Source organism: Sabethes cyaneus, chromosome 3 (assembly GCF_943734655.1).
Source record: "Sabethes cyaneus chromosome 3, idSabCyanKW18_F2, whole genome shotgun sequence".
NCBI classification, from domain to species: domain Eukaryota; kingdom Metazoa; phylum Arthropoda; class Insecta; order Diptera; family Culicidae; genus Sabethes; species Sabethes cyaneus.
The window spans coordinates 44183831-44210049 of record NC_071355.1 but is presented as its reverse complement, the minus strand read 5'-3'; the positions used below and the strand labels follow the sequence as shown (position 1 = coordinate 44210049).

Sequence of the window (26219 nt, the reverse complement as noted above, 5' to 3'; positions counted from 1 at the left end):
GGTTGAGTATCTGGAATTAAAAATTTATTACTGTCTAGCTCTGTTGAACTAACCGATACTGCGTTAAAAGCTATTTTTAGATCGAATTTTTAATTTTCGATACAATATCGCCTCTTCACATTTCTTGCATTTTAAATTTTTAAACTTTTCTCACAATAATTTTTCTTTTACTCACTTAAAAATCCTGAAAAATTCACTGTGTCACTGTCACTATGCACTTTCAAAAAATTTTTCTTTCATTTTCTTGTAATAGGATATCTTAGAAATGTTTTATTAATCTGGAGGAAAAACCCAATTGTTATGGAGTGTTGCTACCTACCTTCAACTCCTTCGGAAAATCCCAATGCTAATAGGTATATTGCAACGATAATTTGCTAGACGACTAAGCATGAATGCTGTATGTCGATAGCATTATATATTAGCGGCTTATCTCGTCGATGAACTGCATCGTTCTCGTATGCACAGTTCGTTCAGATTAATCTTTTGACTGAAGATAATCTTGAAGCAGGATAAGAACTCCAATATCACCTGCGTACGCAATTGATACGAAGCCTTGAGTATGACTTGGAAGAAAATATATGGACGGACCGGCTCCCTACGTCATGGATTTTTGTGTGTGTTTAATCTTCTCGACGTCGACCGCAATACCTGTATCTTGATTTTTTTAATTGGTGGAGAAAAACCCACCCAACAATATTACTCGCCGGTCAACATTATAGACTGTTCCGATAATTATAAATACACTAAAAAAGAAAAAAAAAACCTTTCCAATATCGTGCTGTATTCAGTATTCAACCAAATTTCTGGCTGAGTTACATTCAAATTAAACAACTATCGTCATTTCGCGTGGAAGTCTTAAAATGCGGGCCTCTCGAGCAAAGCAAACGCATTATGCTCAAAAGGGGCACCATGAGTGGTGATAGGATAGGAAACCTGTTTCGCCAAACATTACAATGGGCCAAAGAAAAATTGGGCCTGCAGACCTGTCGGAAGCAGAAGTACCAAACCGGCTGAATCTCCGTAACTGAGGGCTCGGAAGCTGTGCGACTAACGGTTGACAAAGAAATCGAGTAGACGAGACGAAACCTACATAAAACGTGATTATGAAACCTTGCCGAGGCCGTAGTTTTATATCTCACCGAAGGGGAAGGATGTTCCTGGATCAGTGCTCCAAACAATTCGGTAAGATGGTGCGACAAACCGTATGGTTTATGAATGTGGAAAAATGTCACGAGTATGGGAAATTACAACAGACATAATGAATGGAAAAATCTTTATAAAAGAGTGTCTGCTAAAAAAATGCTATCCTTGATCAAACAACATAACAACCCTGTAATTTAAATTTATGGCCTGATCTCGCTTCCTGTCATTATTCTAAGGATGCACTAGAGTGGTATGAACATAACAAGCCCTCCGAACTATCCACAGATTCGTCGTAACAAAACGTTTTGGACTTCGGCAAGGGTGAAGTTGAGGAAACACATCAAACCAGCAGATAATGTTGAATAGAATTCAAAGACGATTGCTTCAAAGCGATTAAAATGGTTGAAGAGAGCTTGAGTGTTTTAGGGAATTAACTAAATTAAGGAACTCGCCTACCCTACGAAAAAACGCAATTTGTACTAAAAATTGAAAGAAAGCACTGTTATGAAGTACGATTGAGAAACAATTTAAAAAAAAAACTATATGGTTTCAATTATTTAAGAAAGAAAGTGTATTTATAGTTTTCGGAACAATCTACATCATCATAACTGCCAAATCTATCAGCGTAGGTATATAAAGTAACACAGAAAGGAGACATAATAGTTCCTCGAGAGTCGGCAGAACAAAGACAGATTTAGTTGACTCAATGGACCTTAGTTTGTTAATAGTAAAAACTAAAATGGATCACCAAGAGTGGACAGCAGTTCAGAAGCAAAATATTAGGTAAGTGTTACGGATGAAAATTCAAATTACTGTCGATGCAAATTTCTTGCATCGGTGTAATGCAAGGGTGTTCGAAATCAAATTGCTTCGCAATTGCAAAGAAACGATTCGACATATTTCACCCACTCATCGTCAAACTTACTTAACTTTTGCCATGTTACATGTTCATGTCTTTCCACTAATGGCAGATGCAGATCGATTGGAACTGCTCGATGAAACTCGTCCAAACTTTACCTTCATAGGGCTTTCGAGAAAGCTGGTCACAAACGAGTGTGAATTGATCAACAGATTAACCCATTATGTCCTAGCGTATGATATATCATACCTCGTCTTCAAAACCTGTTTACTGCTGAATTTCAATAGTTAGCATTGTTCACTACAAGAGAGATAAAACATCAATCTGATATGTGTGTGAGATAATCTGTCAGTTTTTGTCATTTCATCTGTATTTTCAACAGTGCAAAGTTGTGATAAATGGCGGAAAAAAGTTGAAAAAAAGGCGAAAAAAACTTTGTCTCCAAAACGCATGAAAAAGTCCACATTTAGTGACGAAACATTACCTGACATGTAAATTGATATTTATATGTAAAGTCTATCACAAAATTCGATAAGAAATCTGTAAATAACTTTGTAATTTGTTTGTTTGAAACTGAGCCTATGAAATATTAAACCGGCGATATTTTGGCCTTGAAACCATTCCAAATGACGATTTTGCGTTTCCCGACACATTCAAGCCATAATAGACTAGAGGACCCGGCGCGCGTTGCTACGCCATTCTAAAAATCGGCCATAAAAATTCTGCCTCCAATAACTCCCACATGCTAAATTTGGTTTCATTTACTTAATAGTCGAGTTTTGAGGAAATTTGTGTATTACTTGTATGGGAGGCCCCCTCTTAGAGGAAGGAAGGGTCTCAATTAATTAATCTATACCTATAAAGAAGGATTTCTGTCTGTCTGTCTGTCTGTCTGTCTGTCTGTCTGTCTGTCTGTCCTGTGTTCCTTATAGAATCAAAAACTATTGAACCAATCGGCGTGAAAATTTGCATGTAGAGGTTTTTGGGGCCAGGAAAGGTTTTAGTGATGGTTAGAGACCCCTCCCCCCACTAAGAGGGGGGGCTCCCATACAAATGAAACACAAATTTCTGCATAACTCGAGAACTAATCAAGCAAATAGAACCAAATTTGGCATGTGGGTGTTTTCGGTGACAAGAATTTATTCTAGAGTAATTTGAGACCCCTCCCCTCTTTATAAGGGGAATTATAACTCCTCTCCCCTTTAAGAGGGGGGTTTCCATACAAATTTCCTCATAACTCGAGAACTAATCAAGCAAATGAAACCAAATTTGGCATGTGAAGGTTTTCGAGGGCAAGAAAATTTTCTATGTTGAATTAGGACCCCTCCTCACTTTAAGAGGGGGGGCTCCTGTACAAATGAAATACCAATTTCCTCATAACTCGAGAACTAATCAAGCAAATGGAACCAAATTTGGCATGTGTGTGTTTTTGAAGACAAAATTTTTTTCTATGATGAATTGGGACCCCTCCCCACTTTAAGAGGGGGGGGGGGCTCCTATACAAACGAAATACAAATGTCCTTATAACTCGAGAGCTAATCCTGCAAATGGAACCAAATTTGGCATGTAGGTGTTTTTGGAGGCAAGAATGTTTTCTATGATGAATAAGAACCTCTCTCCACTTTAGGAGGGGGGGCTCCTATACAAATGAAATACAAATTTCCTCATAACTCGAGAACTAATCAAGCAAATAGAACCAAATTTGGCATGTGAAGGTTTTCGAGGGCAAGAAAATTTTCTACGGTGAATTAGGACCCCTCCCCACTCTAAGAGGGGGGGCTCCTGTACAAATGAAATACAAATTTCCTCCTAACTCGAGAACTAATCAAGCAAATAGAACCAAATTTGGCATGTGGGTGTTTTCGGTGACAAGAATTTATTCTATGGTGAATTGAGACCCCCTCCCTCTTTATAAGGGGAATTGTAACTCCTCTCCCCTTTAAGAGGGGGGACTTCCATACAAATTTCCTCATAACTCGAGAACTAATCAAGCAAATGCAACCAAATTTGGCATGTGAAGGTTTTCGAGAGCAAGAAAATTTTCTATGGTGAATTAGGACCCCTCCCCACTTTAAGAGGAGGGGCTCCTGTACAAATGAAATACAAATTTCCTCATAACTCGAGAACTAATCAAGCGAATTGAACCAAATTTGGCATGTGTGTGTTTTTGGAGACAAGTTTTTTTTCAATGATGAATTGGGACCCCTCCCCACTTTAGGAGGGGGGGTCCTATACAAACGAAATACAAATTTCCTCATAACTCGAGAACTAATCCAGCAAATGGAACCAAATTTGGCGTGTAGGTGTTTTTGGAGGCAAGAATTTTTTCTGTGATGAATTAGGACCTCTTCCCACATTAGGAGGGGGGGCTCCAATACAAATGAAATACAAATTTCCCCATAACTCAAGAACTAATCAAGCAAATAGAACCAAATTCGGCATGTGGAGGTTTTTGGAGGCAAAAATATTTTCTACGGTGAATTAGGATCCTTCCACACTTCAAGAGGGGGGGCTTCTACACAAATGAAATACAAATTTCCTCATAATTCGAGAACTAATCAAGCAAATGGGACCATATTTGGCATGTGGGTGTTTTTGGAGGCAACCATTTTTCCCATGATGAATTAGGACTTCTTACCTTTTTAGGAGGGGGGGGGGGCTCCCATTCAAACGAAATACAAATTTGCTCATAACTTTAGAACTAATCAAGCAAATGGAACCAAATTTGGCATGTGAGAGTTTTAGATGGCAGAATTTTTTTTCTGTGGTGTATTACGACCCCTTTCCCTTTTAAGAGGGTGGGCTCCCATACAAATGAAATACAAATTTCCTTATAATTTGAGTACTAATCAAGCAAATGGAACCAAATTTAGCATGTAGGAGATTTTTGAGTCTTGAATTTATTTTATGATAGTTAGAGACCTCTCACCCCTGTGGTAGGGGGATATGGACTCTCATACAAATAAAACAGAAATTTTTGCGAAACTCAAAAACTAATCCAACTCGAGAAATTCGAGACTCTTCCATAAAACATTAATCAATAACAAGACCACAAAAACTATCTAGAGTAACACTAGATCATTCAGGACGAGCCGGTCGCGAGTGTTGCCGGTGACCCGCCGTCGGAAGCGCCGCCCACTGGGGGGCTTGCAAAACTCGAGAAGTGACAAAGATCATCCGAGATTCATGATTTATGTACAACACAGGTTAATTTGTGGCAATACGAAGTTTGTCGGGTCAGCTAGTCATAGATAAAAACTTCTGCCTCCAAAAATCTTCAGATGTCAAATTTGGTTCCATTTGCTTGATTAATTCCCGAGTTATGCAGAAATATGTATTTCATTTGTATGGGAGCCCGCCCTTCTAGAAGGGGGAGGGGTCTCAAACAACCATAGAAAAAATCTTATCTAGAAACCTCCACATGCCAAGTTTGGTTTCATTTGCTTGATTAATAGTCGAGTTATGAGGAAATTTGTGTTTTACTTGTATGGGAGCCCCCTCTTAGAGAAAACAGGGGTCTCAATCCACCATAGAAATAATTTCTGCCTCCAATGAAGTTTCACTTGTCAAATTTGGTTCTATTTGCTTGATTAGTTCCCGAGTTATGCAGAAATTTGTGTTTGATTTGTATGGGAGCCCCCCCTTCTAGAGGCGGGAGGTTCCGAAAAGTTCCTTTGAATATTCGATTGCATTGTCGGATGGTTATATTAGCAGTAGTAATCGATTTGGTTTCCCTTATTCATCAAATGATCTCTTTGACAGACAAATCGAATTGGTTTCCGCCCACTAGCTTTCCAAAGCGGCGGAAACCAATTCGATTTGTCTGTCAAAGAGATCATTTCAAAGGAACTTCTCGGATATTAGACATATTATTAGTCATTTTTTTTATTGCATTGCATGTATGTATTTCTCTACACACTTGTCAGGACGTGAAAAGATACAGACAGCAGAAGAAGAACACGAAAGTACTATCAGAAACTGAACGTATTTCGCAAAGGCTCTGTGCCGAGAGCCGAAAAGTTTCGAGATAACGGATAGTATGGACATTCGTGATTTAATGACCGTTCGTGAGGTGACCGAAAGGTGGAAGCAGCACTTCGATGAATATCTGAATGGTGCCGGGGGGAAAACCGGGGAAATCAATTTCGACGGTTCGACAAACGTGGAAGAGGTGCCAGCTGTAACGATAGGCGAAATTAGGAGACTATCACGGCTAATACGCGAACGTATTGCCATAACCTTGCCGTAAGACGTACGGACTATAAGGGCTTCATAAGACCATGAGGTCTGGTAAGCTTCACCCCCATACCAAATGTAGCATGTACAAAGTGCCAACAAAACCGGTTACGAGTCGCCACGCATCAATTGATTTCAAGGTCGCGCATGATAATGTAATCCGACAGCTATGGCAGATCTTGGACGAAAAGGGATTTCCGTGGAAGCTAACCAGACTCGTCGTGGCTAGTGTATGCGAATTTCGGATGGTCTGACGCGCCGGACCCATTTGAATCTCGCAGTGGGATACGCCTCAGACTGGGAACGATGCCATCGGAGTGAGAATTAATAAAATGGGACCAGGCAGATCTTCCAAAAGGCTGTGAATACAGAGTTTTTACGCACCATGTGTTTGTTGACTTCAAAGCTGCATATGATACCGTCGATCGAAAAGTGATATGGAAAATTATGGACGAGAACAACGTCCCCAGGAAGCTGATCGAACTGATTCAATCTACGATGGATGGTACATAGTGCTGTGTTTGGATTTCGGGACGTCGGATGGTCGAGTTCATTTGATTGCCACAAAAGACTTTGTCAATGTGATGTTCTCTCATTAATAGACTGTCAACTTAGCGCTACAAATCCTTATGAAATGAGCGGTTATAAACGCGAGGGACACGGCCTTCAACAAATCTCGTCTACTTTGTCGACGAAATGGATATTATGGGTAGAACGTCTATGGTGGTGGCTTATTTAAATAGTACACCAGACTGAAAAGCGAAGCAGAAGATTGTGTAAAAGGTAATTACGTCCGAAACAACCAACCGACACCGCTAGAACAGTAGTGTAACAATCGACGGCAATGAGTTCGAGGTAGTCGATGAATATGTTTACTTCGTCTCGATCCCAGTCAGTCGTGAAGTCGTGCTTACTATGGGCTTCACAAGCGATAGGACATCGCCTCTAGTTTCTGATAATAAAAACAGAAGTTGGTGCTAGTGTTTCATCATGCGCCATGTGTGAGAGTATGCTTGGAACCATCAAAATTTCCCTGTTGAATACAGCAGATATCGTTACTTTGTAACGTATGTTGTATACATATTGAAAACAACCCAATTTTGCACGGCAATAAGTTTACTCAGCGTTGCAACACTCGCTCGGTGTGGCATAGATAAGTGAGAAATGTTGAATTTACTACCACTAGAAAAATGCCATCTCTTGGAAAGCAACGGTTCGTCTGGTGGTCCTATTGCAGTCGAACATACTAAGCCGCCGTACCAAGTGTACCCTGTCCAGGACGCCCATTAGACCGGTTGGTCTCTATGGGCATAAAACGTAGACAATGCTCGAACTGCAAGTGCTTGGAATAGGAGAACGGTAGCCCACAACCTAGTACAACGGAGAAACTTTGTTCATCAGGTTTTGTCTTAGGACGGCTAGCAAACTAAGTAAGTAAGAACTTATATTATTTAACTTTTTCCACGTTTGTTTTATTCGATTTTGTTTTGTTTTGTTTTGATTATAGTCACTTTAACAGCTTGGGTCATTCGTGACTTCTATGGAGTTGGGATTTATTCAATTTCATTACAAACTTTCATATTCAATTGTAAGAACTTTCCCTTTGGCACTCATAATGTCTTGTACAATTTTTGAACCAACTTTTTTTTGTGTGGAAAACTAGTTTTGCTTCATATCTTGCTTCGATTTCTCTTTCTTATGATGGGTCGGAAGTGCTTGCTTCATGATGACCTGGTACTTTTCAATTGGCTATAGTTCCGGTGCCTCCGGGGGACTGAACTGAGACCCTTCGGCACGAAATTGAAATGCTTAGCCAGTTAGCCTATTGTGTGATCTCAAAAGCGGAAGCAGACATTCCCGTAGGTATATTTTCCCATTGACCGTCTCGGTTGCTATGGATGGAGTGCTGCGCTCTCCACGCGGGCAAGTCATGTATTTTTTGGTCATCTGCTTTCTGAAGTCTGCAGAGTCGTCGAAATTATGATGAGCAGTGAAGAACTGGAGCTCCTGAAGCTCCCAGAAGTCTGTTTTTACCTAGGTCTTGCAATCCACAATGAGATAATGCGATTTCGGCAACATCTGGGTGTAGAGGTTCCGCGCAGTATTCTGCCATTCATCGCGATTCCTAGCAAAAATGTCCGGGAATTCTCAATATTCGGGTTGTAGAAGGTAGGAAATTTGCTCGGCAATTCCGACTAAAATGGTCTATTTTGGGTGCTGAAGAGAGGTTAAGTTTTATATGAGCTATGTATATTGCCAAAGCTGCTACGCAAAAGGAAACGTATCAAGTTTTTATTGCTTTTTTCCAATTTGCCCGGTCAATTTAAACGTCAATTGTGTATGACACTTGTTCATTTTTTAATGCATTCATATTACCGGGGATCTGTTTGAAAATGTACAGATTAAAGGATGTCATACCAGCGAGGGTTCACGGTAGTAGATGAGTTGGTGTATTTAGATCGCTAGTGACTGCGACTAACAATAGGAGTAAGGACATGGCTAGGAGAGTCGTAACAAATAGATTATAAAAGAAATAAACAAAATTTTAAACCCACGTAACATTTAATACGCCTCAAATCTTCACTTATTCATACATAACAATCATCTTACACACTTTCCCAAGGACTGAAGGGGAACAAATAACTGGCAAGTGTTGTCTTCAAACGTCGCTTGACTTCCTGCACATTTGAGGGATCATCTGGCGAGAGAGCAGGCAGGTCTGATCCACCCAACTGATTACTAATCACATCGGCTTGCGCGTCGGATGTAATATTACGAGTGATGCTTATCATTCTCCACGGATCAGCATCGCCGTTGGTGAAGTGCGTTAAACTAGATCCAGGATTGGCTCCTCCAAAACGATTATTTGCCCGATTGATGCCTCGTTGGATCGATTCCTCGGTGATCCAATCGCCAAATATTTGGCGACACATCTCAATGTAAAAGTCGATCGTAACACGATCACCGAACGGTTGGAATGCCGAATCCGTGGTGAAGAACCAACCGAACTCCGTGCACTCTTGATACATCCACTGGCGAGCTCCCATTTGGTTGAAATCTGATTCCCAGTCAGTTTCCTGGAAGATTTCCACAGCTTGTGCCGGATCCGATACTACACAGCCGATGTCCACGGCCCATTTTGTGTTGAACCAGTTCGCGAAGGCATCAACGGCAGTATCAACGTCAGCTCCAGTAAGATCGTCACACACTTCATCAAAATCTGCCAAACTGCAAAACATAGAATACAACTTTAAATTGTCTGAACAATGTATGTACTTCCAAATATTCGTACTTATTATTTCGAATAGTATAGATTTCAACCGATATCATCAAGATACTGAAGAAGTACTGAACTTGGAAGGTGTTCTCCGGGTCAATTTGCGAGCAAATATTGAACTTCTCGAAGAGTAAATCAGCCCTTCCCAAATCTATCAGATTTTGCATTACATGGAATGCAACGAAGATCTCATTGTAACACTCCTGACTACCGTGTTCGATCAACGCATCTCCCCAAGCCTCCGAGAAATCTTCGAAACCCAAAACAGCATTCATGTAAGCACTAGAAGCCCAAGCAGCATTTCCCAGATGTGGATACCGGATACGGAACCAAGCAGCTAGGGATCCTCCCAGCTCGGTACCAGCAACCAACACCCTTGCGGTTTCATCTCCAATGTGTTCACGTTTCACGTAAGTCACAAATTCGGCTAAATCTGCTAAAATTTGATCTGCACTCAGCAGGCCCAGGTTCTCCGTGCTCAAATCCCTGAAAGTAAGAAATTATTGTTATGACCTGGTTATCTCACTACTCTGGGCTGTGCATACTCAGTGACACGACTCTGACCGTAGAACCGAGATTCGAAGGCGAACAGCGCACCGTTCCATTCGCGGGCCATCTCGTAGATCAGTGTTGTCTCATCGATTAGATCCGGCGAGATAGGACGGAAGCCGCCAAGGAAAATCAAAATCGGACCTCCCTCTCGGTAGTTTTCGGTTGCAGCAAAATAGCGCAGTGTCCATTGGTCGGTGTTTCGTGCATTGAAATGGTCCACTTCGGTTGTGAAGAAGTGCTCGACAATTGGCCGCGTGCTGGAGTCGGAATCGGACTTCACTGGGGTTTGCTTCTTTGCTCCAGCGAACTGGCGGGTAAACAGTTGTTCGATCAGCTGCCGGTTGGCTTGTATGTTCGGTTTGGTGTTCCGGGGAACAGCAGCGAACGCTGCGATCGCCAGCGATAGGGCGATCAGCAGAATCGATCGCATGGTTTTCTACCTGTAAGGAAAATTAATTTTGAAGGCTTATTCATAATCTTTCTGGAGAATTCCTAAGAAATCTGTTAAACTAATCCCTCAATAAAAGATGGCGATTATATTCTTATAACAAAAGAACATAAAGCTCAGCAGCACCTGGTGCTGGTGGAATATTTTACATGCAAATAATCAGGCGGATTTCGTGGGGGCTCGCGCAACTATGGACCAATTTTTTACCACCCGGCAGATATTGCAGAAATCTCAGGAATACAATGTGCCCACGCATCAAATCTTTATTGATTTCGAAGCAGTATACGATACAGTCGATCGAGTCCTGCTATACCAGATAATACACAAACACGATATTTCGGACAAACTTACGCCACTGATCAGCGCTACATCGTGTTTGCATCTCGGAAACACTCTCGAGTCCCTTCGAGACGCGGCGAGTTGAAGTGGTTGAGACAAGATGACGGCTTATCCTGCATGCTGTTCAACATTGCTCTTTAAGGGGCTCAACCGACGAGACTGGAACTTTACAGCTGACTTTGATATCATAGCCAGGAACTTTGCGACGGCGGAGACGATCTACGCCAGACTGAAAGCGGAGTTTGGGAGGATTGGGCTTAAGATAAATGCGTCGAAGATCAAATATATGAAAGGAAGAGGCAAGCAGTAGCAAAAGAAACAAACGCCTGCCTCTCACGGACGGTGACGGCGATGAACTAGAAGTGGTTGATTCGTGCATTTGGGATCGCTGGTGACCGCGGACAACAACACTAGTAAAGAGGTCCAGCGGCGCATTTAAGCGGAAAATCGGGCTTACTTTGCCCTTCGCAAAACGCTACATTCAAGAAGCATAAGCCGTCGTACGAAGCTGACAATGTACAAAACCCTTATTAAACTGGTAGTTCTTTATGGATTTGAAGCCGTGACGCTGCACACGAAGGACCTGCGGGCCCTTACCATGTTCGAGAGGAAGGTGCTGCGGATGATATTTAGTAGCGGATATAAATTAAAAGCGGTGAGTGGTGGAGGCGTATGAATCAAGAGCTATAGGCATTCACTGGAAAGATTCCCATCTTACATCTGGCGAAAGTCGGTGGTCTTGGTCACGTCGAAAGGATTCCGGACGACAGTGCGACGAAAATAGTTCTCTTCAACAACCCCACTCGCACCAGGAACAGGAGAACTCAACGGGCAAGATGGATCGATCAGGTCAAACTTGTACTCTCGACGTTTCTCGAGGATTTGTCGGATAGTGAAAATTTGATCCGCAGTAGCACGGGCCCTCTCAAAGCCCGCCTGATACGGCCCTATGAATTCTCTTGCGGTTGAGGAGCACCTTGTAGGCGGCATTGAGCAAACGCATCTTCATCTTCCGGTAATTTCTCCTCCTCTTAAATTCTTGAAATTATCCAGTGATGACTTTTGCGTGTGGTTCTTTACCATTTTCGAAGAGTTCTGCCGGGAGTTAGTCCTTTCCGGCGGCTCTATTATTCTTCAGCTGGCCGATTTCTCGGTCTTCGACATCGCGAGGCGGCACGCTGTTATAGGTTTTAGGCAAAAAATGCAAAACCTTAAGTATAAATTACTTTAAGACTTAACCCTTCTTTATCGACAGACTTTGCACAGGACAATTATTTGGCTAGTACAACGATCCTACTAACTCTAGCAGCACCGCATAGCCATCATTCGAATATGCGACGACTGGCTTATTACACCTGTATCGCACCTCGAAGCTAACTAGGCTACTTGGGAGTGGACGACGAGCCTAACTTCAAGGCGGAAACATAGCAGTTGCCGTGGCAGGAGTTTAACGTTGTTGCATTGCGGTTGGCCATTGCTGGAAAGGTAAGGAAGAAGAGGGTGGACAAATTCGCCATAATGTTTTGGTTTGGGGCCATCTGAGGATGCAGCAAGGTGAGCTAACCGTACATCCCGATGGGCACGATTGAAGGGAAATTCTACCGTCAGTGCCCTCAAAAGTGCCTAATACCTTTCCTGTGGTTTCACGGAGGCGAGCCGGTATGTCTTGCTAATACGCGCGGCCGATATTAAATAGACTGGCCCAGAGACAACAATGTAGCTTTTGTACGCCGGAACTTTGCCCGATTGAGTTTGAATTGACTTTAAATGGATTTTGGCGACCATTTTTGTATCGTTTTGACGTATGACTACGTCTTTGTTTGGAGTGGAACTGGGTAGCACTTTGTGAAAACGAAAATAGAAGTGTAACGTTTGAATGAAAGATTTCTAATGCTTATAACTAACGGGTGGCAACTAAAATTTTGGATTTTTTTTCTTGAGCTGTCAAAAAAAGACAAAGATACATGAGGACGATCTGATTTACCGAAATTAAAGATACATTATCCATTGTTGAAAAACCTGATTTAATCCACCTAGTGGTGAAAGGAACCTTTGTTATACGGTCTTACTTGCTATTAGATAGAAATCGACAAGTCATCGGAAAATAAATCATCTATTGGTTAAGATTGCGTGGTGCGTTTGTTTACATAAAATTTTTGGAAACTGAATAAGTTTACAAACTTTGAACGAAATAGAAGTACCGTAAAACGGGGAAACATTGATCAGTTCAGGAAAGTTGGCAGTAGTGGTTTATTTCACTTATTTATGCGAATGGTCCATTTGATCAATGTTACCCCGGCGATCAATGTTAGCCCGTTTTACGGCACTTATAAATTTTGATAGTACCTTTTCTTATGAAATTGCTGAGTAAGTTGTTACTAATGTGGGTAAATGCAAGTAAAAGTAAGTTGTAAGAAGAATAATATTCTTTAACATATACATTGCGTAGTGAAGGTCTAGTTTATGGGTTTTTGAACTATGCATAATTTCCTGTCACGCCATTCTATCTGATTCACAATAATAAAGTTTTCTTGAATAAATTTCATCAATTTTTATTAACCTTCGGTTACTCACGCTGTTGTATTTTGTACAACATGTGTAGGTTTTTGAACGCCATAGTATTATAAAGTTACAAATCGTTGTTTATCTAACGTATATTTTTCAATAAACTTGTTATGAGCAAAATGTCATAATTCTTCAATGCATTAATACGTTAAATTGTTGGGAAAATAGATCAGCATAAACCGACATTACAGAAACGAAGCTAGCAGCATTAAGGTGTACCGCAATCGGCCCCAACTGGAATTTTCTCTCGTTTCTTCATATGGAAAAATGGTGTCTGTATGCAACAAAACTATCAGCAAATGTAAAATGTATAAAATGTATCCATCTGTTGGTATTCGAGTAATTCGGGGTCAAAATCAGGGAATCTTTTATGATCAAAGTTCTACAGTTCCTAAACAAACAAACATAGAGGGATACTATGTTCAGCAAAGTTGTGTATTTTTACTGTTTGCACAGCTTTGTAATACACAAAAAAGTCATACAACAATTACAAAAAGAGCTAAAATAGACAAACTGATTTTACAAATGCATATACAATAAATAAGATTTCTCTAACTTCGCTGAAGAGATAGAAGGTTACTGTCTTCAGCAAAATTTCTTGTAATAATATGCTCTAAACTTTGCAGAACATATCAATGTGTTATATTGAAACTGAAGAAAAATAATTTTTTTATTTCACTTTTAGGGGGATTAATCAAAATTCAAATTCTATCAGACGATAGAGCATTCAATTTCAAGAAACTCTCCCAAAGGTTTGATAAACTTCAAACCAAGTTTTCCTAGTCAAAAGTCTAGTACGCACGTTTTCTTTGGTTTGGGCTATTGTGCGCGCGAGTAACCGTGTTACAAAAGTTGGCGCGAGTGTTAATATCTTTTGACCGGTAAAACCAATTCTTATGAAATTTTGTATATATATTCGTAGTGTCAAAACCTCTCGTTTGTAATACAAATGATTGAAATTAGGTAAATTATCTTGGTTAAAATCATTATAAATAATTGTTAATTTTGGTGTGGTGTAAACGATTGCTCATAACTTTCAAATTAAACGTCCAATCAACAAACCATTCAATAGTGATCTATCCGGCTATATTACCTGCCAAATGAAACTAATAGCGCATAAATCGGTTTGGCCATCTCTGAAAAACAGGCGATCATTTGAACCTTGTCAAAACTGGTTTTTTAAGGCTAACTTTTAAACCACTTGTTTGTTTTCAATAAAACTTGGCACAATGTTTAGCAATAGTAAGAGCGTTCATTTGGTACTAAGACTGTTGAAATTGAATGTGTGGTTCCGGAGAAAATCGTGTCACGTAGTTTTCACATTTTTGCTTATAACTTTAAAAAAAAAAAGTCGGACCACGAAACAAATAGCGTAGCAATATTCTCCACTATAATACCTTTCAAACAAAAGTAATAGCAGACAAATCGGTTCAGCCATCTCCGAGAAATAGGCGATAGAAAATAAGCAGCGCACACACACACATACACACACACACACACACAGACATTGCTCAATTCGTCGAACCCTATCGATTGGTATATGTGACTCGGCCATCCGGGCCTTAGATCAACTTTGTGTTTTTCGACCAATTCCTAAACCTTTGTTATATAGTATAACAAAGGTAAAAAAAGTGTACATTTGAAAACGGTCCGTAATCGGCTGTTCGGCGAAGCTTCCGTTTGATGTTGGAACAGGAGCGTTGTACGCCTGTCATATCAACTTTGCGAATGTATCTCTTGATTCTACCAATCAACTCTTTGCAACTCGTGGCTCTCCAGTTATTTCTGTACACCAAGGAACTCAAAATCCCGACAAAATCTTCGATTGGGCGCACTGAGACAGATTTGTCGGGTTGTGGTTTTTGGGCACAGGAACGATTGCGTTTTTGGTGTAATGCGATGATACTCTGTCCGGCCAAAACACGTGTTGTCCATCTGCATGATATTTTTGTAGGAACGGGATCAAAATTTTCTTCAAACATTCGTCTGGTGCACATCTTTTGATAACCAAACCAGAGGGCTTGTTGTTGAAGGCACGAGAAAGACCACGATGTCCTGCGTCCATAATTTTGGCTGATCTTTCACTACCTTGCTTGCGAATAGTTGTTAAGGCGGAACCGAAAGTGGCTAACGTTATTGTGTTAGTGCGACAAACACTGTACTGTACATCTCGTGTGTTCGTTAAAAACCTAAACGTTTATTTGAATATTGCATTAGTATTGGTAATATATGTCAAATAGCGGAGCTTGTAAACATAAACAGCTGATCCGCAGCCAACCGCATTGACTACAAACATCCCGAAAAAGGGTTTGTTTTCTTTATCAAGGTATTCCGATTCAATCAAAATTAACAGCAGCAACTGAATAATGCGTAGAATCACCAGGATGTTTAATTAATCCGCTTGCATCGGATTGCGTTTTTGATTCCTGCGTTTGTGTTTTGTTTGTTTACTTCACTCTAAGCTCATCGATGCGGCGAAAGTTGAAAGCTCTTTAAAAGCTCATTGATGTGACGAAAGTTTGATACTGTGTTGCTGCTTTTTCGGAAATTGCTAGTTCAACGAAATATGTGCGCAACCAAATATCTATAAACTAATTCCAAATTATACATTGGTCGCTTTTATGAACACGTAATGATCGATATGATCAGTTAAATTTATTTTCCATTAGCAATTATGTTTTGCTGAGCGTTTATTGATACATAGCAGATCGATAAATTGAATTACAAGTTTTAGGAAATTATAACAGCACTGGAAGCACTGATTACGTGGCGAAAGCGTGCTCTGCCAATACAGATGCATTTTTAAGGCGCAAAACAATACATGCTTCGAATGGTAGCCATTTACCCAGCCATCTTTGAGCCACTTTCGGTTTCCCCTTAAGCATCTTAGATATGGTAAACAATCGAAGGCGCAACATAATCACCTTTTGAATGTTGTACCGTATACTTTTTGCGGAGATTTATGTGGCAGTTCGTAGATTTAGTTGCCACCCGTTACTAAACTACTGAACGAAACTGAACAATTCATATGTCGTTGGATAGATAAAATGATTAGCAATTTTATGGGCGGGGGCTCTCATATAAATAAAACACAAATTTCCTCAAAACTCGAGAACTAGTCAAGCAAATGGAACCAAATCTGGCATGTGGGGGTTTTTGGAGGCATGAATTTATTTTATGATAGTTTGAGACTCCTCAGCCCTGTGGTAGGAAGATAAGGACTCTCATACAAAAAATGTAAATTTTTGCTTAAGTGCCATATTTTCTGCTATGTAACAAGTGGTAAGCAGTGAATGTAAACTAATAAAACCTTCTCGGAGCAAAAGACAATGAATTGACGCCGCTAACTTACGTACCTGTTGCCATTCATGTCAAAAGAGAAGGACATTCGAATGCCACGTCATTTGCGATGAACGTGCTTAATGTTATTTGTTATCAATGGCTCTTTTAAAGGCCACAAGCGAGTTAAAGCAAGATTATTGAAACATGTCAAGCTGTGCATAATCATATTTAATACAATAATCTGTGGGCTGGTCATTCATTACTATTTTAACCTTTATCACAGACAAGCAGACACTCGCGTTAATTCCATCGTCCAATCAAAAACAACTCATTTTTCAAAAAAGCATGTTTCGCAACATGGTCACACCGCGGCGCGCGAGAGTTGCTTCGAGTTTTCAGTATAAAACCAAAACCCTGTAAAAACCCTGCAGCATAAAACGCTGCAAATGCAAGCTACTCCGCAACATGCATAACAGAGGATGCTAGTGTGCAAGCAATATGTGTAGGACGATGGTTTTCAAAGGATTTTATTCTATGTGTCATGTCAGTTTGTCAGTGCCTTTATGATGCACATAAGTGATTTTTAAAAGAAATCTCTGTCTTAGTGGTTGCAGGTGTTGTACTTATGAACTCCCGTCCACGTATTTTCAAAGCCACAATTCAATGAAGATTTGTATCTGAATATTTCGCTCTACTCTTTAAAACATTCACTTAAACATGGCATTCACAGATTCTTAGAAACATACATATGCCAGAAATGCAGTTTACATTGGTCTTTTATCTAATGATCTGATATTGTCCTACGTCACCCTTTTGTACAACCCTTAGGGCTGTATACCGTGTACTTTTTTCGAATACTATCCAGCTTTTTACGAGCCATAATGGCGGACGTGTTCGTAATATTTGAACAGCATTTTCGACATTTCCCTAATACATCGCACGTTTTCTTTCCGCGTGTTCACGGTAAAACTAAAGGAATGTACGGAAAGAAAACGTGCTATGTATTAGGGAAATGTCAAAAATGCTGTTCAAATAATACGAACACGTCCGCTGTTATGGCTCGTAAAAAGCTGGTTATCCATTTGGATAAACATCCATCCATCCCACCACTTACTCGTCATATGCCTCATTTTGTCACCATCACCAATGCACAGTGGTTCAGCAGCGAAAATGAAGTGGAAAGTTTTTTGTGGTTCAAAATAGCTCCCTACAATGTTCAGGAAAGTTGTTCAACTCTAAAAGGTAATTAATGTGAAATCAACGACTAAGTTACAGTTTGGCTTCTAAACACATAACACATAATAACTATTTATTGAAAAGAGATAGATGGATAATTTCTTCGACAAAGTTGTAGCTAAAGATTATATAAGTAACTTTGTCAAAGACATAGTAGGCATATTTTTTTTAGTTTCTATCTCACAGGGCGTTTTATTTAAAGACCTCTGAATTACTTGTTCGCTTATTACTTCAAATTTATTGGTTTTACTGCATCATAATGTTTTACAAAGTTGTTTCTCTTATCAAAAGACATATTTTTGTAAAACATTGTAAACATTGTATGTAGAACATTCAATGTTCTACAAAAATAGTCTTTTGATAAGAGAAATAACTTTGTAAAACATTATGATGCAATAAAACCAATAAATTTGAAGTATTTAGCAAAAAAGTGATTTTGGGGAGGTCTTTAAATAAAACGCCCTGTGAGATAGAAACCATAAAAAATACGCCTACTGTCTTTGACAAAGTTACTTATATAATCTTAGTTACAACTTTGTCGAAGAAATTATCCATCTATCTCTTTTCAATAAAAAGTTATTATGTGTTATGTGTTTAGAAGCTAAACTGTAACTTAGTCGTTGATTTCACATTAATTGCCTGTTAGAGTTGAACAACTTTGCTGAACATTGTAGGGAGCTATTTTGAACCACAAAAAAACTTTCCATTTAATTTTCGCTGCTGGACCACTTGCAATGCAGTAATTTAATTTTTCCACTAGTTCAAATGTAACGCTATTTTTATATTCACATATTTAATCCACCAGTATTTTTAGCTTCTGTGCGATTTCGGTGGTACAACCTAGATTGGTTAATAGAGTCACGACTGCACTCCAACTATCGAATCGTGATTTGCTAATTGGGCCGACTGACAGTTGATAGAATTGTCTAAAGTCGAAAAGTCGAATTTTGATATTCAAGTGCATTTTATTTGGAACATGGCCCAACTAGCGAATATCCAACTAACGAACCACCCGATTGATGAATCCTCAATCAGCGAATCATTGCTGTATGAGGTAAACTCTTGAGCGACGCAGGAAATTTGAACAAGGAATGCTTATTGCTAAAGTTATGAATGGTGAGATAGACTACCATGAATTTTAAGTTGGATTGGAAAGACCCTCTAGCCAACGCATTGAATCGGGAAGATCAAATGACCCAAAACGCTTAGTAAGGGCGAGTCATGATGAGGCCATGGTCAACGCGAATCGGGAAAACCTCGTGGCTAACTAATTTTAAAGTCGAATTAAGCAAAGTCCATAGGGAACTAAGATTGAGTCTAGAAAAACTGAAGGCCGCCCATAAAAGATAGGTCGGGAAATACCTAAGTCCAACGCAGAACAATGCAGAGGTTGAGTCGGGAAAAGCCTATAGGCACAGACTATAGGGCTAACGCTTTTTGAAGTTGATAAGGATGAATCGGGAAAGGCCCATTCCCAACGAATATGTTCAATCTAGAAAAGCCAACGCGATAAAGGTTGAGTCGGGAAAGGACCGAGACCATCGATTGAATAAAGGATGGTGGTAATAACTGTTGCCTAAAATGTGTAAAAGGAAGTCAGGCAAGATTGGATAAGTTGCCTGACAAAGTCACAGCGAGAGTGGAAAGAAATTATGGAGAGCTTCCTGCTAGAATGATTTTGGAGAAACAAATGCGGATAAGGCCGAAAGGCCCAAACAAAGGTTTCGTGGACATCGTTGGTTTAAGATATTCATAATGTTTCTGCATTGTAGAATTTTTTTTGAACTAAGCAAATCTCCTTCCTAACTTTATTTTGAACAAGTTACCTTTCGGAAAATTCTCACAAAAAAAATTGTTCGAAAACTCCTAGTCTTCACGATAGCCTAAGTCAGAGCCGAAAAGCTTACAACCAACGACGATGCAAAACCGCCCGGACGAACCAACAAGATTCGGACAGAATCTTTGGGATTCCACGCATTGGAATCATGTATATGAATTCTGCATAAAATTTGTACAGAATGCCTTGCTCGTAGAACCAGAATTATTGTATGAGAATCCAAAAAGCGAATTCCCAGGATACTTATAACTCGGTAAAGGAATCCCCTTTACTATGAAATAGGAATCCAGTAGGTGTGTTAGTAAGGACGTTGGTGTTACTTATTATTATGTTACTGTCGATCATCAATTCATCATGTATAATAGGAATCTCCGCACTACACAAATTTTCACAGAAAATTCTCAGACATTCACAAATGTGTATTGTAATTATTTCACTACCATTTTTTACGTAGCTCACTGAAATATCACAATCCTGAATATCGGTTTCATCTAAAAAATGTTTTTCCTGATCTAGCTGATGATTTCACAAACTCCTTTCATTCAAAACTCACATGGATTCACTTTGCAAAGTTTAGTAATAGATAATCAATCATTTTGATCACATCTGCGTGTAGAGAAAATTCTTTATCTTACAGCGCAAACGCAAACTTTCTAACGGTTTAAAAAAGATATTTCTTCTCCGACCACTGAAGCACATAATTAGCTCATTGAATCAATACCTACCGGTTGAAGGTTCTTTCAAAAATCCTAATCTTGCTCTATCGGAGCAATTTGATATACAACTGAGTTCGAAGAGCGTATTTCGGCAGTATTTTATACCTCCAGCTTATCTCGGTGGAAAACCGTAGAGTTCGCTTCCTCGGGTCCTCGGCGTGCGTGGGTTTAACCATTCGATTTTCAAATAATCTCTTCCCAAAGAATAACGATTGCCATATCGTTGGCGCCTGCCCACTGATATGAGTTCTCAATTATGATTTGGTACAACACAAAAAAGTGTGAATAATAAATCGGCATCGATTATGTCAGAAAGTATTACAGGTCGTGTTGGGCTAAATAACTGTAGATAAAATGTTTTCTTTGAAAATATCAATTTTATTTTGAAAATAAGGCTTTCGATTTGATAGAAAAAACCTGTAATCACTTAACTTCTTGGACTGACGGGAAATAGGTAGCTACTCATCAGAGCTTTGATTCGACGCTTGACCACTTGCAGTTCTTCGGAATCATTTTCCGAAATGGCTGGCAAATCGGCGCCGCCAAGCACACCGGGGATAACATCAGCCAACGCATACGCATTCAGATCGTGCGTAATGCTAGCCCTGCGCCACGGATCGGCTGCACCGTTCGTGAGATGTACCTGGGTAATGGCAGGATTGTCAGCACCATAGCGATTGTTTGCCCGTCGATAACCGTAGTAAATGGATTCGAAGCTCAGCCAATCGCCGAAAATGCGACTGCACGTTTCAGTGTAGATTTCCAGCTGAACTCGGCTTCCAAACGGTTGGTGGTCCGAATCGGTTGTGAAGAACCATCCGAATTCGGTACAAGCTTGATACATTCGCTGACGAATTCCCAACTGATTGAACGGAGTGTCCCAGCCAGTTTGACTGAAAACCTCCACGGCGTCATCAAGATCGACAACCACGCAACCAACGTCGACGGCGAACTTAGTGTTAAACCATTCGGCAAATGCATCCAAAGCATTGTCTGCGCTTCCTCCTGTGATGTCCTGGCAAACTTCTGCGAATTCCGTGACGCTGTAATGAAATGTACGGCATAAGTTTCTATCAGATCTGCGAACCCTTTTTAAGTACATACTTTTGAGTAGCCAAAGTGTACTGTTCTATTGCTTGCATCATCACCTGGAAGAAGTACATCACTTGGATACGATCAGCCGCGTTGATGTCCGTGCAGATGTTGAACTTTTCCGATACAGTACTCGCCAATCCGGCGTCGATCAAATTCTGCATGACGTGGAAAGCCACGAAGATGTCGTTGTAGCACTGTTGACTACCGAACTCGATCAGCGTATCACCCCATGATTCGGTAAACTCCTGGAAGTCCAGTATAGCGTTCTGAGAACCACTGGAAGACCAAGCGGCTTCGGCCAGATGCGGGTAGCGAACTCGGAACCAGACAGCCAACGCACCTCCGTACCCTGAACCGGACACCATAACATGAGCCAATTCATTCTGAATGACATCGCGTCGCAAGTACGTAACAAACTCGGCAAGATCCGCCAAGATTTGATCGGTGTTCAGCAAACGCAGGTTTGCTGTACTCAAATCGCTGAAAAAGTAGGGATAAGATTTCATGATATCAATCAAAGCCAGAGAAAGTAACTCACCTAGTGACTCTACTGTCGCCAATGAAGCGAGTCTCGAAGGCGTAAACCGCACCATTCATTTCCCTGGCCATTTCGTAGATCAGAGAGGTATCATCTATCATCGAAGGAACAATCGGTGTGTATCCTCCAAGGAAAATCAGAATCGGGCCACCCGGCATATAGTAGTCGGTAGCAGCCAAATAGCGCAGAGTCCATTCCTCCGAATCTTGCGGATTGAAATGATCCGCTTGGGTGGTGAAGAAATTTTCAATCACAACGCGCTTGCTCTTCGGTGAGGTCGTAGCTGCTTTGGCACGTTTCGCTATAATCTCATCCACCGTTGTTGCACGCTTAGTGCCCTCCCGGGTACGCGGAAGGGCGGTCGCTGCGGCGGCCAGCAGCGCCAGGACGATGACGAAAGTCGTTCGCATAGCCTCGTTCGTTGATACACTGCAAACGATAACAAAACCGGGTTCAATGTGTGTAGATAGGTACCGATAAGACCGGACCTCGATAGTCCGCCCCGAGTGATTATTGGGTATCGCGCTATCGAGAAATTGCATGCCAATTAATCACGATTGAATTACGTAAATTGATACACTTGGGGTGGAAACTAAGTTCGGTGAGATTATCAAAAACAGAAATGGGGGTGCGATAATGGATTTGAATTCAATTATCTGGGCACAAATTCTTTTTTTTGCAGTATTATATAAGAGTCGCACTTATTATTGGTATATTTAGCCACTGGAACATTCGTACCGAAAACATTATCAAATACGTACATATATCTTTGGATTGTGGAAACAACTTTCTTCGTAGCTTTTAATTCTCAATTTCCTACCTTTTGAAATAGCAATGACCTGATTGCGAAACAGTAATCTCGATTGGCGAATCGAGACGACTATTCAATAATTTGCAAAAATTATAAATAATACAAATATCTAATCGTTCTTTCATATCTTGCAATGGGTCAGGAAATCGGCCGACTTTTCTTATCAAACACCGGGCAGATTTCCTGAGCGTTGCCCAATGAATCGTGCTGCAATCTGATATTGATTTCTGATATCTGATTTAACAACATCCGAATATCGCAAAACACAAGTTCCTTTGTCAAAGACAAAAGACTTCAAAGCGCAAGACTTTAAATAAATAGATTTTTTGATACTGGTGAATTAGGGACCTTATAGAAGAGTTTTCAAAGTTTTGATACATTAGAAACGAATATTTATTTAGAAAATTGAAAAATATTTAGAAACCAAGACAAGGACATGTATCTGTAGGCTTGGACAACCGTGACTAAAGAAGGTGTGTGTCGGCTGATGAGCGTCAACATTATCAACAATAAACTTTTTGTGAAGAATTTCTTAGAAATATCTATGAAAGGTATTTTTAATTTTTTTTTTCATGGAATATAACACAATTAGGGTTTATTTCTAATTCCCGTCGTAGTAAGTAAAGCCATTTTGATTTTCATCATTTGTTGGATGGATTTAATGAATACTCCAAAAGTTCTTGTACTGATTTGACTAAAACACACTCACCTTCCGATCCGTGAACTTTAAAATCAATGAAAAGGGGTTATTAAAGCACATTGTTCAAATTACGCAACTGACTTTATTTCTTAAATTCGTCATACTGCTTTAAAATCCGTCCATCAAAATTTTTCATCGTCCGAACTAAAAATCACAACAATAAACGAAGCTAACGCGCATGTATTTGTGTAGGACGGCATGACAAATGTTATTCTGCAAAATTTCTGCAGGTCAGGCAAGTTTTCCTGGCTGTAGAATAACGACAATGCCTTGCGTGAGTTATTTTCATTAAGGAATGACGGAAATTAAAACGATTAGTCGACATTTTCTTATTCGTCGCACGAAAAAACGTAGGAAATTTGGCTGGTAGGTCTTCTTTAATGATAAAAAGTATTTAAATAGATCTCAGCTTAGTTTGATTGATCGCGTATGATAGACAACAAACTAAAATATTAGGGAATAACTAGTTTTGCATTGTGTGTCATAAAAAAGCTGATATTTTTAATAATTTGTGTTGGATAGGACGGGAATAGGCAATTACGACGAAGCAGCAACATACCCTACCTACGTTTCATCCTTAGCAAGTGTTTCGAATCAAAGAATGGTTAAAACATACACGCATTCGAACGTACCGCATTGCTAAATGTTCTAAGCATGAAACAACAAATTTATTTAGAGGCAAATAATACAAAATTACATACATTTTTCAGTTGAATGCACTTGTTTCAATTCCACTTAAATAGAGAACTTCTTGAAAAGCACTAAGAAATCACCTGTAGCGGTTCTCTGAGTGTTTTAACATTCAATTGGCACGATAGAAACATTAATCTATGTGTGACACTTTCTGGGACGCTTGGTAATCCGTGACAAGCCATCTAAATTCGGGCCAATCCGCCAAATTCCGGGACGTCTGGTTACCCTACACTAGACTATTATATTAGAAATACCGATACAAACTGTCTTTCGAACGCAGGATGACGATTGCACATTTTATGAACACCTTTTACGTTCAAAACTAAAAATATCACATTCAGATCACATCAGATTGACAAAAAAGGGAAAAAATTCATAAGTTGCTTCCAACGCAATTGATCATGGGCCAACTCCAGCACCAACGAAATATCAAAGGCTCTGATCTCTCTATGACTGAATCGGAAATCTCTAATACCCCTAATGCTAGTGATATCAAATCATAATCTAATCGTTCACTGTCCCTACAATGGAACATTAACGCCTTGCAAAACAATACAAATAAACTGTTAATATTAGTGTACTAAAACCCACCCATTGTGATTGCATTATAAAGGACTTGTAGTTAGGACAAATCTTCCCTGGGACTTTTCCTGAAAGAACGCTATACCTGGTCCAACCGTGCTGATCCTGTAAACAGTGCATTTAGTGGTGTTTCTCTTGCCTTGCGTACAGAAATTGCTACGGTACAAATAACTCTTGTCCCATCCATACCGGCCTTGGCTGCCGCAATTCGATAACCATGTCCAGCAACTCTAGTGTCATTTTATCTGCCCCCTGATTGCCTCATCGAAAACTTGACCAACACCCTCTTCACTTTATTCAATAGAAGTGTTCATCCCATAATTCTAAAGGGAGATTTGAATGCTCATCCCGAAGCTTGGGAATCTTACAAAGCGGACTATATAGGAAAGGCGGTCCTGTCGTTTGACGTTGATAACAATCTGGTAGTGTTAAACCCTGCAGAAGGAACTAGATGAAATCCAATTACTGGAATCCACCTAACTATTGTTTCGATGGAACTGGCGTAAAGACTGGAATGGTCATTGAATGCAGACTAGGAGTAGCGCATTCAATCGAAATTTCGCTGGTAGGGGAGGGAGGAGCAAATCCAATACCAATCAAAAAGAAAATAGTGGCTTTTCGATCTCACGAACTGAGGAAGCTTTGAAGATAGTATGGACCGAAGGACGGATCATATCTCTGGCAGCTGACTCGCATATACCGTTTACAGATCAACTGGTAAAGGCGTTGCCCTACTCCTCCAAACCACGTAGCCGATATGGGTAGTTTTATGGAAGTGGTTAGGTCCAGTGCAATTGAGTTTATTCCGCAAACAAGTGCAAGATTGGGAAGAAAATTGGTCAGCTGGTGGAAACCAGAATTGAAGTAGGCGGTTAAGCTACGAAGAAAAATGCTGAGAAAAACCGAAGCAATTGAAGGCGTTTCAATTGGCTCGGAATAATTTCAGAAAAATTATCCCGGAGGCAAAACGCAGTTCGTGGGAGGAGTTTATTCAATAGTTCAATCCTAGTAGTAATAACAATCAAACTTATCTTGCGAAATGTCCGCAAACTAAGTAAAAATTCTTCGGGCTCTTCTCCAACTCTCCTTGTGGATGGGGTAGTGCGAGAAGTTTCAAATGAAGTTGCCGACACCATTGTAAACTGTTTTCGACAAAGTGTACCAATCTTTGGATTTGGATGAACCATCTTACTCTGGGAACCCAGTCGACGTCGATAACCCAATCAGCCGTGAAACCCGATCGGCAGTGAGCACCTGCCGTTCAAGACGAAAACGCTTTTTCTGACGTTGATCAACCGCTTATGGGAGAC

At 40.2% G+C, this 26219-nt stretch overlaps 2 protein-coding genes across 2 annotated transcripts; both read right to left on the bottom strand.

Annotated features, from left to right (window-relative positions):
• Positions 1-8844: 8844 nt before the first annotated feature.
• LOC128739527 (thymus-specific serine protease-like) lies at positions 8845-10497 on the bottom strand. Its single transcript, XM_053835021.1, has 3 exons — positions 10061-10497; positions 9531-10001; positions 8845-9466 (listed from the first exon to the last, which is right to left on the bottom strand). Exons 1-3 carry the CDS (start codon positions 10495-10497, stop codon positions 8845-8847), a joined length of 1530 nt encoding a protein of 509 aa, XP_053690996.1.
• A 10420-nt stretch (positions 10498-20917) lies between these two features.
• On the bottom strand, positions 20918-22533 carry LOC128739526 (putative serine protease K12H4.7). The gene is made up of 3 exons (XM_053835020.1): positions 22124-22533; positions 21595-22065; positions 20918-21533 (listed from the first exon to the last, which is right to left on the bottom strand). Exons 1-3 carry the CDS (start codon positions 22531-22533, stop codon positions 20918-20920), a joined length of 1497 nt encoding a protein of 498 aa, XP_053690995.1.
• Positions 22534-26219: the final 3686 nt, after the last annotated feature.

Bases quoted from the DNA above. Each gene is read 5' to 3' on its own strand.
- LOC128739526 (XM_053835020.1), bottom strand. From the start codon at position 22,533: ATGCGAACGACTTTCGTCATCGTCCTGGCGCTGCTGGCCGCCGCAGCG. The intron at 22,066-22,123 runs GTGAGTTACTTT...CTACTTTTTCAG, and splicing joins GGCGACAGTAGAGTCACTAG to CGATTTGAGTACAGCAAACC. The intron at 21,534-21,594 runs GTATGTACTTAA...ATTTCATTACAG, and splicing joins TACACTTTGGCTACTCAAAA to CGTCACGGAATTCGCAGAAG.
- LOC128739527 (XM_053835021.1), bottom strand. From the start codon at position 10,497: ATGCGATCGATTCTGCTGATCGCCCTATCGCTGGCGATCGCAGCGTTC. The intron at 10,002-10,060 runs GTATGCACAGCC...TCTTACTTTCAG, and splicing joins GGTCAGAGTCGTGTCACTGA to GGATTTGAGCACGGAGAACC. The intron at 9,467-9,530 runs GTACGAATATTT...TATGTTTTGCAG, and splicing joins TATACTATTCGAAATAATAA to TTTGGCAGATTTTGATGAAG.